Raw genomic sequence first — 13,406 nt, forward strand, 5'->3', positions numbered from 1 at the left:
TTATGCCACAAAGAAACAATAGGAAATATCAAAAATAACCCACTTGGAAAGTAGATGGGGGGGGCAAAATCTAAGAATTATCAGACTAACTGAAAAATCATGACCAAAAGAAGCCTCCATACTATATTTCAAGACATCACAAATGGAGATTGCTTAGACCTACTAGAACCAAAGTACAAAGTGAAATTAGAAAGAATTTACCAGTCACCTCTGAAAAGAAACCCTAACATGAAAATCTCAGGAACATCAACGCAAAAATCCAGAGCTTATAGGTCAAATTAAAGAATACAGCAACCAGCTAGGGGGGAATAGAAAAAGAATTCAAGTACTAAGGAACCACAGTCAGGAATCTCACAGGATTTGGCAGTTACTATATCAAAGAAACAGAGCTTGGAAGGAGATTTTTCAAAAGACATAACCTTACAATAATAATAACTTTTAAAAATTGAGTATAATCTTATAGCTGGGGAAAATGGGCTTTTAATGAAATGCAAGACTTCCAAGTATTACCGATTAAAAGACCAGAGCTTAGTAGAAACCTTAAAATACTAACACAAAAATTAAGAAAAACATAGAAATGTAAATATATTTGAACATTTGGAAGGGATTATGCAAGGATAATGTGTTTACGTTCTAATAGGCAGAAGAGGAATGTGTCACCCCAGAACCCTAATGTCATCAGGATCATACAGGGAATTAAATAAAATAGAGTCCCTAAAAGTAGTTTTGCTTTATTTGATTAATCTTAAAAGGAAAAAGGAAAGAGAAGGTACAAGTAATGCACTAAGGTTAAAAGGGTTAAGAAGAGTCAAGGAACTTCCTATATTAAATTATTGTCGTGAATAATCAATAAGCCTTTTTAAGCACCTACTATATGCCAAACAGTGCTAAACACACTATCACCATACTTTTTTGTAAAAAGGGACTTGAAAGGCAAAGGGGGGGAAAAGTATAAGAAACAAGATGGAGCAAAGTAAAACAATGATCGTAACTGTAAATGTGGAGATAGGCAGTGATTTTAGCAGCAAGAGCATCTGCCCAGTTTTGGAGTACCTGAGTTGTACCTCCTTTACCCACTCCTATCAGTACCTTCCCAGAGCTGCCAGTACTCACAGCCTACAGTGACTGTGTGTGACTGGAAGGACATAATAAAAAAATGTAGTCCTATCAGAGGAGATGTAGCAGGACTCTGAGGAATATGCTACTCAGACCCTAGAAAAATAATGACTTAGAGAAGTACACAGCCTATATCAAGAATTAATTTGCTAAGTACAAATAACCCCACCTGGTACTGTTGTGGGCAAGAACTTTGGCAGCTTTATGATTCATGAAGCTAAGCACTTCATCAGTTTCTACCTAAGCCAAATTATTATTCTTCCATTTACATCTGGTTCAAATATGGATTATTTTTCCCACCTAAAGATCCATTCAAAGCACAAGAGCTGCAACCTAAATTCCAAGTACTAGACACCGAAAATCTTCAGTCTTGCCATGGGAACACCTTAATCTTTGAGCCTTCATTATGTTTTTGTTCTACAGGGAATCCTATGTATTAGTTTATGTTTATAAAGTAGTTTGCAAAGCAGCTTATGTTTGCATTTATTTCCTATTCCATATTCCATCCTTTTGATTGACAAAATCCAGCTCCTGTTTCAAAAATAAACTGTGTTGACTGAAAAAAAAAATTGAACTGAATACTAATGACAAGGACTGAGCCTTACAATGGAAGAGGATAGCAGAATGTATTACAAAGTAGAATCCAGCAATATATTTATGCAGAACACATCGAAACACAAAGACACACAAAGATTTAAAATAGGTGGCTGAATAAAAAACTGTTTTGCTTATGCTAAATTCAGAAAATCAAGGAATAAATCATCAGACCGGGCTACAGTAAAACTACACTTTTAAAAGGGATAAGCTGGGAAGTTTATGCTTATGCTTAAAGGTATCATAGGCAATGAAATTTCTATCAATACTAAATATGTATACACCAAATAGCATAACATCTAAATACTACAGGAAAAGTTAAATGAGTTACAGGGAGAAATAGATAGTAAAATTGTAATACTGGGAGACCTTAACATAACCCTTCCAGACCTAGAAAAACATACTAGGTAAGTTAAGGCACCAAATAGAATTTTAGGAATGTTAAATATGAAAGATGGTTGGTTATTCATCAGAATAGAAATGAGATTATATATTTCTCAGCCCAGCACAGGACATTTATAAAAATTGACGATGTGTTAGGATATAAAAAAAACCTCACCAAAAAATGTAGAAAAATAAATATTAAGTTCATTACTGACTATAATGTAATAATAATTATATTAAATAAAGGACAGTGAAAGGAAGAATTAGAGATTAATTGATGACTCAATTATAATCCTAAAGAATTAGTAGGACAAAAAACAAATCCTAGAAACTGTAAATTTTTGTCAAAGAAAATGACAACAATGTGACAACATAATCAAAATGCTTAGGATTCAGCCAAAACAATCTTTAGGGGAAAATTTAAAGAAATAGAACAAATCAATAAATTGGGCATACCACATAGAACATTTATTAAGCACTTATATGTCATTGTATGATATTATTGTGCTAAACACTAGGGATATAAAAACAAGGGGGAAAAGATGATCCCCTGAACTTAAATCCTAATAGGGAAAGACAAAACATAAAGGGGAGCTGGAAATCAGGCAGTGAGGAAGAGAAAGATGATGTCCAAGGAGACAGACAGACATTGTGGAGGTAGGCAGAGAGCAATGTGATGGTAGAACAGACTGGAATATGAGCTGGAAGTGGAGAGTGAGCAGCATCATTGGACTGTCTCTTGATATAGCGATTCCAGTCAGGGACTTAGCAATCACTAATGAGGCTCTCAATGTGGAGTTAAAAATAATAATTTTTAAAACCTGAATTAAACATTAAAATAGAAACATTAAACATTAAAATAGAAATTCTGAAAATAAGAGGTGAACAAGTTGAAAGGAAAAAAATTGCATTGAACTAATAAAACTAGGAACTGCTTTAAAAAAAAAAATCTGTTAACTAAAGTACCAGTATCAAAAATGAAAAAGGAAGAATCATAAAGTAATGTAAAAAAAATTTTGAACTATTTTGCTCAACTATATGCCAACAAAACTGACAAATGAAATGGATTAGTATTTGTGAAAATATAAAATATCCTGATTAACAGAAGAAATCGAATACTTAAATAACTCAATCTCAGAGTGGGAAAACATTGAAGAAGCCATAAATGGAATCCCAAAGAAAGGTTAAAAACATGGGACCAAATAGATTTTCATGTGAATTCTATCAAAGAACAATTAATGCCAGTATGACAGACTTTGCAAAAGTAGGAAAAGATTGGATCCCACCAAATTCTTCTGTAATGCAAATAATGCTCTTGATACCTAAACCATGAAAAGTCAAAACAGAGGAGAAGGTGGAGGGGAACTCTAGGCCAAAACCCTAATGAACATTGATGCCAAAAATTTAAATAAAATATTATCAGTGGTGTTACAGCATTACAGCAACATGTCACAAAGATTAGGCAGTATAATTAGGTTAGAGTTATACCAGGAATGTAGGATTGGTTCAATAACAGGAAAATTAAATTAAACATAATTGTCCATATTAATAACAGGAAGAAAAATCACATGATTATATTCCTAGATGCAGCAAAACTTTCTGATAAAATACAATACCTATTTCTGCTAAAAGCACTAAAAAGCATCTAAATGGACATTTCTTTAACAAAATAAGTAGCAACTATCTAAAACCAAGAGATAGCATTATTTGTAATAATTGAGATTAGTGGTAAAAGTATGTCCATTAGCACCACTGCTATTTTTTTAAGTTTTGAAAATTATACTGTAAAATTACCACTGCTATTTAAAAAAAATTTTTTTTGTTACATTTTAAGCTTCATACTGTCTGTCTCATTTGCTTTCACATTCCCTTCTTTTATTCCCCAGCACAAACCAATACAAATTATAATCTGTCTCCATCAATTCTAGGATCTTATTTTATACCTGCTAGTGTATCAGGTGTTGATCCATTATAAATATGGAGCTCTCTGCATTTTACTTTGACCTAGCAATTCCAGCAATAATAATAATAGCTAGCATTTTTATAGCACTTTTAGGTTTGCAGAGCACTTTACAGACATGTAATTTTATTCCCACAACAGTCCTAGGAGGTAGGCACTATTATTATTCCCATTTTACAGGTGATGAAACTGAGTTTGAGAGAAGTTAAGTGACTTGTCCAGGGTCAAACAGCAAATATCTGAAACTGGATTTGAACTAAGGACTTTATTACCCCAGGTCTAACACTTTTTATCTACTGCCACAGCAACTAGGTGACTTGAGGATAATAAAACTATAGTATGAGAAGAACTATTCAAACCTTGGCATTTCAGCAAAATGCAAGTGCCCTGGTAGCACAGACTGGGAAGGAGGCAGGCCCCCAACCAGACAGGGTAGCCATTTTTTTGTTTGTTTGTTTGTTTACCTTATAGATAAAACTTAAGCATAGCCGATTTGTCTTTGAATACAATTTTTTTCACTGAGTCACACTTCACTTATTTGTATTTTATTTTAGAGTGCTATTTGATTTTCAGTTGCTTGGCCAATTTTCTCAAAGGCCTTGCCTAGTTCAGTACTCCTAAGAAGAAATTAAATATTCTTATTTCATTAAATAATTCTTTTTCTTATACAAGAATATTCTCAATTTTGCAGGATCATTTTGGGGGTACAATCTGATTTCCCTTTCTTTTCAATGCTGAACTCCTTACTAGGTAACAAACAATTATTAAGTGCTTACTATATGCCTAGCACTATGCTAAGCCCTGGGGATACACAGAAAAATAAAAACAGTTCTTGCCGCCTGCGAGTTGCCATTCTAATGGGGAAAAGAACATGTAAATGACTAGGTGCATACAGCATATATGCAGAGTAGATAGAAGGCAATTTCCCAGGGGAAAGTACTAGCCACTGTATATACTGGGGAAGGCCTTGTGCAGAAGTGGGGAGATAAGCAGAGTTTTGAAGGAAATCAGGGAGTCTAAAAGAGGTAAGAAGGAAGGATATTCTACCTGTGGAGAGTGTCAATGCAAAGACATGGAGATAGAAGACGGAATATCATTTGCAAGGAACAGCAAATAACTGGATTGTAGAGTCTATAAAGGAGAACAGAGTATAAGGATGGAAAGGTAAGAAGGAGTCAGGTTTTGAACAGTTTTAAATGCCAGAGTACTTTATACTTGGCTCTGCAGGTAATAGCATACCACTGCATTTTACTGAGTACAGAGGTGATATGATCAAAGTTTCTGCTTTAGGGAAATCATTTTGGCAGTTGAATAAAGGATAGATTGGAGTTAGGAGAGAGTTGAGGCAGGGAGACCACAACTAAAAGACTATTGCAATAGTCCACTTTAGAGAGGATGGACACCTGAACTAGGGCAGTAGCTATGTGAGTAGAGAGAAAGGTATGTGTATGGAAGATGTGAAGTTAGAAATGTCAGGATTTAATAGAGCCATTCACTCTGACTCTACTTTCCTAATTCCTTACCTTTTTTCAAATGGCTCCTCTCCCTGGAATGTCCTCTCTGCTGTAACCTCACCTCCTGGCTTCACTTTTTGAAATAGTAATAATAGCTAATATATGTTGTGTCTACCATGTGCCAGGCACTGTGCCTAGCACTTTACAGATATCTGAAATCTGACCCAACCTTTGTGACTCAGTTTAAAAGCCTTGTCTTTTATGAAGCTTCAATCATTCCATAGTCAAAAATACTTTTTCCTTCCTCATAGTTCTGATAGCATTTTGTACCTAATGTACTTACCATGTTCTCTTTTGTTGATCATATTCTCCCTATTCAGTTTTACACTTAATGTTTGTGGATTGTGTCATCTTTATCTTTTAATCTAGTTGGGATAAGTTTATAAGAAACCATATTAAAATATAAGACAATTTAGAATTAAGTTCAAAATTGTGATACTTCAAGATATCATTAATGTCGGTCCTTCCTCCAACAGTGCAGATTGTAATTCATACATACCTTCTTACTCTGTGGATCTCTTGTCCGTGTCCTCCAAAAGTCCTCCAAAGAAAATTGCAGCTCGCTAGATGCCTTCCTTTTGGTCTTTTTTTTTTTTAATTGTTGCATAGGTTCTCAATAAGTACTCAGGCTCTCCATCTTGCTCTTCCTTCTTGTTACCTGACTGGCACACATCTTTTTTTGATTATACGTTTTCTAGGTGATATCTTTTGTGTTATTTCTTGCACACAGGTCATCATTGGTAATATTTAGCAGTTTACTCACACAGTATTTCCTTCCATTGCCCTTTGAATCACCATATAGAAGAAATGGACTTCATTGTGTTGTGCTTAAAATCCATCTGAAATATTTTATTCATGTTACAAGCAATTGCAGAGAGAGGCACCAGTCAACCAGTTTTTCATTTCAAAATGGGCTCTACTTAAAGCAAATTACAACTACCATTTATAAAATGGAAAATCCACAACATTGCATAAATGGACAAAATACAGATAAAAATACAAAATATGGGGATGTCTGTTATGGTTTTGTATCATTTCTACTGATTACATGGACACAACCTTGGCAACATGGTCAGCAGTTTGGCTTATCAGAAAGCCAAGGACAAATGCCATAGTTCTTAAAATACTTAGAAGGCCCTAGGTTATTTAGACTTCCACATTCCCCCTTTTTGTGCTTTCCTAGTGTAATCAAAAAAAAAAAAAGCAGAGAGAGGTAAAGTGGCATAAGGGATAGAGAGCTGGTTTCAAAACCAGGAAGACCAGGGATCAAGTCCTACCTCTGATCCATAATGGCTGTGTGTCCTTGGGCAAGTCGCTTAACTTCGTAATGCTCTAGGCCATAGGTATCCAGGCTGCAGGTTCCCCACCCCTGCTCTAGGCAGAGTAAAGCCTTAGTATAGGCTTTATACCTAAGTTGTACACCATAATTGATGATGCACTTATATCATGATTCAAGCTACAATCTAAGGGGAAAATGTAGCAAAGTGAGCCTTGTAGTGTTTTGAGATACTTCATAGACCAAAATTCACTTGCTATTTTCTTTTAATGGGTTCCACATCCTGTATGACTGTCCTTGAGTGTAGGGAATCATTTAAACTTTGGTACATATAATAATTAGGAAGTGGCTAATACTTACAAAAGTTTTTCCACTCTATATCTCCATCACTATGGATTCAGGGATGCATAGTGACATTGAAACATTGGAAAACTGGAATGGTCAAAGGAATTGACTTGGAGGGCAAAGAGGGACATTTTTGTAATAGCATTAAACTGTTCTGTAAAATCTGGAACTGAAAGTCAAAGACTGACATTTCATAGGTATTCTGATCTTCTTTAAAGATCAGAGTTTTCATTTGGTTTGGTTTTAATAGTCAATGTATTCAATCATAACCTAGCATTTTTCAAGGGATCCAGGGCTATGGTCAAACAGATGGAAGGAAGGAAGCATTTATAGTGTACTTACTCTTGTTCCAATGTGCTTAGCTCTGGGAGTACAAATATTAACAAAAAATAAAGACAAGCCTTGCCCTCAAGGAGTTTTTACATTCTAATGGGGGAAGACTACTCACAAAAGGCAGCTGAAAAGTGACTCTGGGGAAGAATGGGATGGAAATGAAAGTTGGCAGGTTTTAGAGTCCAGAAAGTCTAGAATGGATCTGGGAAGGGAATGAAGACAGATGGACCGAAAATGCTTTCGTAAAATGGAGACTTTAGGAGGAACTCACCAATGGGAGAACAGAGGCAGGCCTTGCAGAGAGATATTCCATAGTTAACAGGCTGCAAGGATTGCAGACTGTTCCAGGTTGAGAAGGGCCTGGGCACTGAGGAAAATTTCAGGATAAGAGAGTAGTAAAAGTATAATTTTGAAGTCTAGAAAGTCAGAAATAAGGCTAGGAGGGTAATAAAAGGAAAAGATGAAAAACTCCCATTCATAAAGGGAGCAAGCCAATGAGGATATTTTGAGAGATCCTATTACTTCTTGGCAGGCTTGTCACCCTCACCTTCCAAATAATTTATAGCTACCTGAGACTGGTTTAAAATTTGGATGTGCTGCTCATCGCTCCTAATTGGCAGCAGTTGGTATCCATATCCCCCACCCCCACTCCCCCCCCACCCCCCCCTTGGTGAATTGCAGGTTTCTCTCATAAAACTTTTACTAGGATTAATGTAAGATCATAGGTAATAAATAAGCCAAATATATAATCTGAAGGAATTCAACCTCACAGCAAGTTCCATTATTTCCAGTTAAAATAGGGCATGGTTATTTTTAAAATGACATCAGTACTTAGAAAAAAATGTAACTCAATTCTAGGAAGTATTAGTATTATTTTACAGCTGTGGTATAATACATGACAATTATTTTTAAGTAGCCATCTTTTGTACTCATTGAATTCATACAGTCTTTCTACTTTGTACTCTATCTTCTGCCTTTAATTCACATGACATACTATACTCCTCTCATTTCAGACCAGGTATTGTTGAGGTGTAGGGATGCTAGGACCCCAAAATAGTGACACGAAGGTCCTGCCCAAAAGAATTCGACTCAAGCCTTCTTTCAGCCAAATTAAGCAGACTCTTAAAGAATCTAAGCATTTGTATCACTAATGCAAGCGGGCCAGATTGAATCTGAGCATCTTAATGGAAACAAGATGGATCTTATATACTGAAAGACTGTGGGAGGGATCTAGGAGTGGCCAGGTGGTCTGGGGTTATTGGAGGAGGGATCTAGGGAGGAGCTTGATAGAAGTGGCTAGTAGGCTGGAATGACTGGAGGTCCAACCACATGGACCAAGAGAATGGGGTCTAGATAGGATCAAGGATGGGAAGTTGCCTGGCAATCTCCAGGTAACAGACAATGGAGGGCTAGGAACAGAGAATTGGGAGATTGGGCATAGGCTACAGTGAAGGGCCAGTTGAGAGGATTACTGGAAAGTGTAGATGCCTCAGGCAAATGCCAGGTAAAGTTGAAGGAGAGTTGGCAGGGGGGTGTTCCAGAGCTTGGACCCCTTCTATATCAGTGGTATAACATAAGAATCTTGAAAAGGAACAGTTAATGCTTACTGAGTGATGAGTTGTGCTTTTATATTTTCTAATTCTGTCTTACATTTATTCTGGTTTTTTCATTGTACCCAGTCTGAATGAGCTTCCTCTTTGGCTCCATGTGGTTTATGCTCTATAAAATTTCTCAAACTTATGGTGTAATTTTACTACTCCTCTTTAGTGGTGAAACTGCCAGCTTTCCAAGCTCACTTTCCTTTCTTCATAAGCCAGTTTTTAAATTTGTTTTTTTGGCTACGTGTGAATCTAGCTCTTCCTACCTATAACTAGGTGATACATTCTATATTCACTTTCTTTCTAATTCTTTTACACACTCAAATGATTCCAACTAGATACATTGCTTCAGTTTGTTAACCAGTTCATTTCAACCAAATTCTGACTGCCTGATGTTGATAAGTGTATCAAGGAGAAAATGCACTTCAGGCACAAGATAAACAGCATCTTCTGATATTTTGTAGTACTTTATTTACATGAATCTTATGGCACTAAAAATGCACTTCTTTCTATGTACTTATTTTATGTACATGTCTTACCTCCTAATAAATTGTAGTCTCCTTGAGGACATCCTTCTACATCTTTTTATTCCTATCTCTCTCTCTCAGAGACATAGCTTGTATAAGAGTGCTTTGCACATAGCAAAATAAGATCTCAATGAGAATTTGAATAGCATGAGCAAAAATATGGTAGCAGGAAGAAATAGAGCATTATAGATAGGATTGTAAAGATGCTAGCATAACAGAGAATAGAAATGCAATTGGGTAGACATAGAGCAGAGGCTTTGGATACGAAGGGCTTTGAATCCTTAATGGAGTTGAGACTTGATGTGATTGACATTAGAGAACTATTATAAGCTTTGGAGCAGATGAATCACATAACACATAATTGTATTTATGAATAGTAGTTTAGCAGTAACATACAGAATATTTTAAAGAGAAAGGCCAGAGTCAGGGAAATCAATCAGGAGGTTGTTATAATTCAGGTGTGAAGTACTGAGGAAAAGGGACTAGGGTATTAGCAATGAGAATGGAAGTAAAGAAGTAAGTCTAAGATGTGTGAGTATGTGTGTGTATGTATGTGTACACATACACACACACATGTGTGTATATATATATATTTTTTTTTAAAGGCTTTAAATCACTTTACAACTAGTTGGATATGGAATATGAAATAGAAGTCAAAGATTACCTCATGGTTTATTGCTCCCAGGCCCTGTCTTAAATTCTTGCTCTCTTCTACATTCTTAGGTCTGTCAATGGAGTCTACCGGATTGGGCTCTATGCCCTGAAAGATATGCCAGCTGGTACTGAACTCACCTATGACTACAATTTTCATTCCTTTAATGTTGAGAAACAGGTAATAGATCCAAAGCAAGGGCTTACTTATGGTTTTGATGTCCAGTGAGTGAATCCTCAATAAACTATAACTAACACTGGCCACAGAATTCTAAAGTATTTGGGCAGTATTTGCTTGTCTCTTTACCTAACCTGACATAATAAGGCATTTGGATCTTTTTTGCAAAGAACCATAAGAAAAAATGTTGTTGAGTCTGCTTTAAATGCTCATTTGTCTTGTTGGCAGTCAGGAAGTTTTACTAAAGTTTAACGTCTCTCCTTTTTGCTAAAATCTTAATATTATTCTTCCCTCAGTAGAGATAGAAAAAAAAATGATTACCTTCTCTTATATTAAAATTCTTTGTTGACATGGATTAATTGTGAGATGAATCTTGTGGCATGGGTTTCTTTGCTAGACTTAAGATACACGTTAATGTTCTTTGCTTTTCCCTCAAAGCAACTTTGTAAGTGTGGTTTTGACAAATGCCGAGGTATCATTGGGGGCAAGAGCCAACGCATGAATGGACTCACCAGCAAAAGCACCCAACCTGTGACCACACACAGACGTCCAGGACGGTCAAAAGAGAAGAGGAAATCCAAGCACAAGTTGAAGAAGAGGGTGAATATTGATCATAATGGCTTCCCTAAAGAGTTGCCTAAAGCCATTGTTGGAATAAGGGAGGGGCACCAATAGAGTAACTTGAAATAAGTTTCTGTTTTATTAGAGGGTATTTTCCTGTTTCTGATATTTTCTCCCCAAGGTGTAACCCATCACTTTTTTTATCCAGAGAGGCCATCTTTCTGAGGAGCCTAATGAAAATGTCAACACACCAACCAGAATGACCCCCCAACTGCAAATGAAGCCGATGTCCAACCGCGAAAGGTAACTAACAATATTTTTTTTTGCTTAAGTTCTTTATGATTGTGAGTTTATGTTTTCTATAGTTTCCACATATATATAATTTAACATTGTTAATAAGCATTGTTAATAGGTGCTTATTCTCTTTCCTAAGGATATAGAATCAGAACAACACAACAAGTATCTGGAAGTTCTTAGATAGCTGCAGAATTTTGTAGTTAGAAGGAATTTCAGAGGTCATCTATTCCAATATCTATTCAAAACATGAATTCCCTCCACAGCATTCCTAAAAAATGGACATCTAGGATTCTCTTAAAGGTCCCTCAGTGGCAGGGAACTCACTCCCTCCTAAGGCATCCTGTTCTATTTCTGGGCACCTGTGATTCAGTCGTAAAAATTTATTAAGTGCCTACTATGTACCAAGCACTATGCTAAGCATTGGGAATACAAAAAGAGGCAAAAGTCAGTTCCTGCCTGCAAGCTCACAGTCTAATGGCAGAGACAACAAACAAACAAATATGTGGAAACAAGTGATACAGTGGATAAATAGGAAATAATTCGTAGAAGGAAGGGACTAGAATTAAGAAATTGGGAAATGATTGGGAGAGTCTTCCTGTAGCAGATGGGATTTTAGTTGGGAATTGAAGGAAGCCAGGAAGCCGAGATGAGGAGGATAGCATTCCAGGAATGCAAGACAGCCAGAGAAAATTTTGCTCAGAGCCAAGAGATAGAGTGCCTTGTTTGAGGAGCAACCAGGAGGCCAGCATTGCTGGATCTAAGAGTAGATGGCAGGGAAATGGCAGGGAGTAAGATATAAGAAGACTGGAACAACAGTGGTGGGGTGGGGGGTGATAGGTTGTGAAGTTCTTCGGAAGCCAAAAAGAGGATTTTTTATTTGATTCTGGAGGCAATAGGGAGCCACTGCAGTTTATTGAATAGGGAGAAGTAACATGGTTGGACCTGAATTTTAGGAAAAACAACTGAGTGGTGGATAGACTAGATTGGGAAGAGATTTGAGGCAGGCAGACATACTAGCAGGCTATTGTAATAGTCTAAAGCATAACGTAATGAAGGGTGTTCTAGGGTGGTGGGCAGTGTAATAGGAGAGAAAGGGGCATATTCAAGAAATTTTGCAAAGGTGAAATCAGTAGGTCTTGACAACAGACTGGATATGGAAAATGAGATGTAGTGAAGAGTCCAGCATGACTCCTAGGTTGTGAGGCTAAGGGACAGAGCAGATGGATTTACCATCTACAGGAATAGGGAAAGTAGAAGGTGGGAAGGGTTTGGGGGAAAGATGGTGAGTTCAGTTTTCGACATGTTAAGTTCACATCTGGTTTGAGAGATCTGAAAGGTAGTTGGAAATGTGAGATTGGAGGTCAGCAGAGAGGTTAGAGTAGGGTAGGGAGATTTGAGAATCATCTGCCTAGAGATGGTAATTAAATCCATGAGAGCTGATGAGTTAACCAAGTGAAATAGTAGAGAAGGAAAAGAGAAGAGAGCCCAGGACAGAACCCTGAGGGACATAAATTGTTAGAAGGTGTGACATGAATGTGGATCCAGTGAGGAAGATTGAGAAGGAGTGATCTGAAAGGCAGAACAGAAACCAGTATAGAGCAGTGTTCTAAAAACCTCTCTAGAAGAGAGTGTCAAGGAGAATGTGATCAGCAGTGTTAGAGGCCTCAGGGAGGTCGGGGAGAATATAGATTGAGAAAAGTCACTGGATTGGGCAATTAAAAGATCACTGGTAACTTTGGAGAGAACAATTTCAGTGGAATGATGAGGTTAGAAGCCATATTGCAAGTGGTTAAGAGGTTTTTGAGGAGAGAGAGTAGAGGTACCTATTCTAGACAGACTTCAAGGAGTTTTAAGTCAGGAGTAGATGAACTGAACCAGTAGACAGGGAGAAATTGAAGGTAACTAGTAGTGTGGGGATGACAGAGGGGGCAGTCTTTTGGAAGAGATGGGATGGAGTAGGATGAATTGAACAAGGGATGGGGGTTAAGAGTAAGACCTCTTTATCATGTGAGACAGATGAAGGAGGAAATAGTAGCCAAAGACATCTGAGTGATAGAAGATGAAGAGGAGCT

The 13,406-nt window shown here is 37.0% G+C and overlaps 1 protein-coding gene across 1 annotated transcript in view; it reads left to right on the forward strand.

The window, feature by feature from the left end:
• The window catches only part of ASH1L (ASH1 like histone lysine methyltransferase), a 185,054-nt gene that overhangs the window by 144,978 nt on the left and 26,670 nt on the right, over positions 1-13,406 (forward strand). Inside the window, 3 exon segments of the mRNA XM_036754819.1 lie at positions 10,371-10,479; positions 10,915-11,076; positions 11,246-11,340. Coding sequence (XP_036610714.1) covers positions 10,371-10,479; positions 10,915-11,076; positions 11,246-11,340 — 366 coding nt within the window.

Source organism: Trichosurus vulpecula, chromosome 4 (genome assembly GCF_011100635.1).
Source record: "Trichosurus vulpecula isolate mTriVul1 chromosome 4, mTriVul1.pri, whole genome shotgun sequence".
Taxonomy (NCBI): Eukaryota; Metazoa; Chordata; class Mammalia; order Diprotodontia; family Phalangeridae; genus Trichosurus; species Trichosurus vulpecula.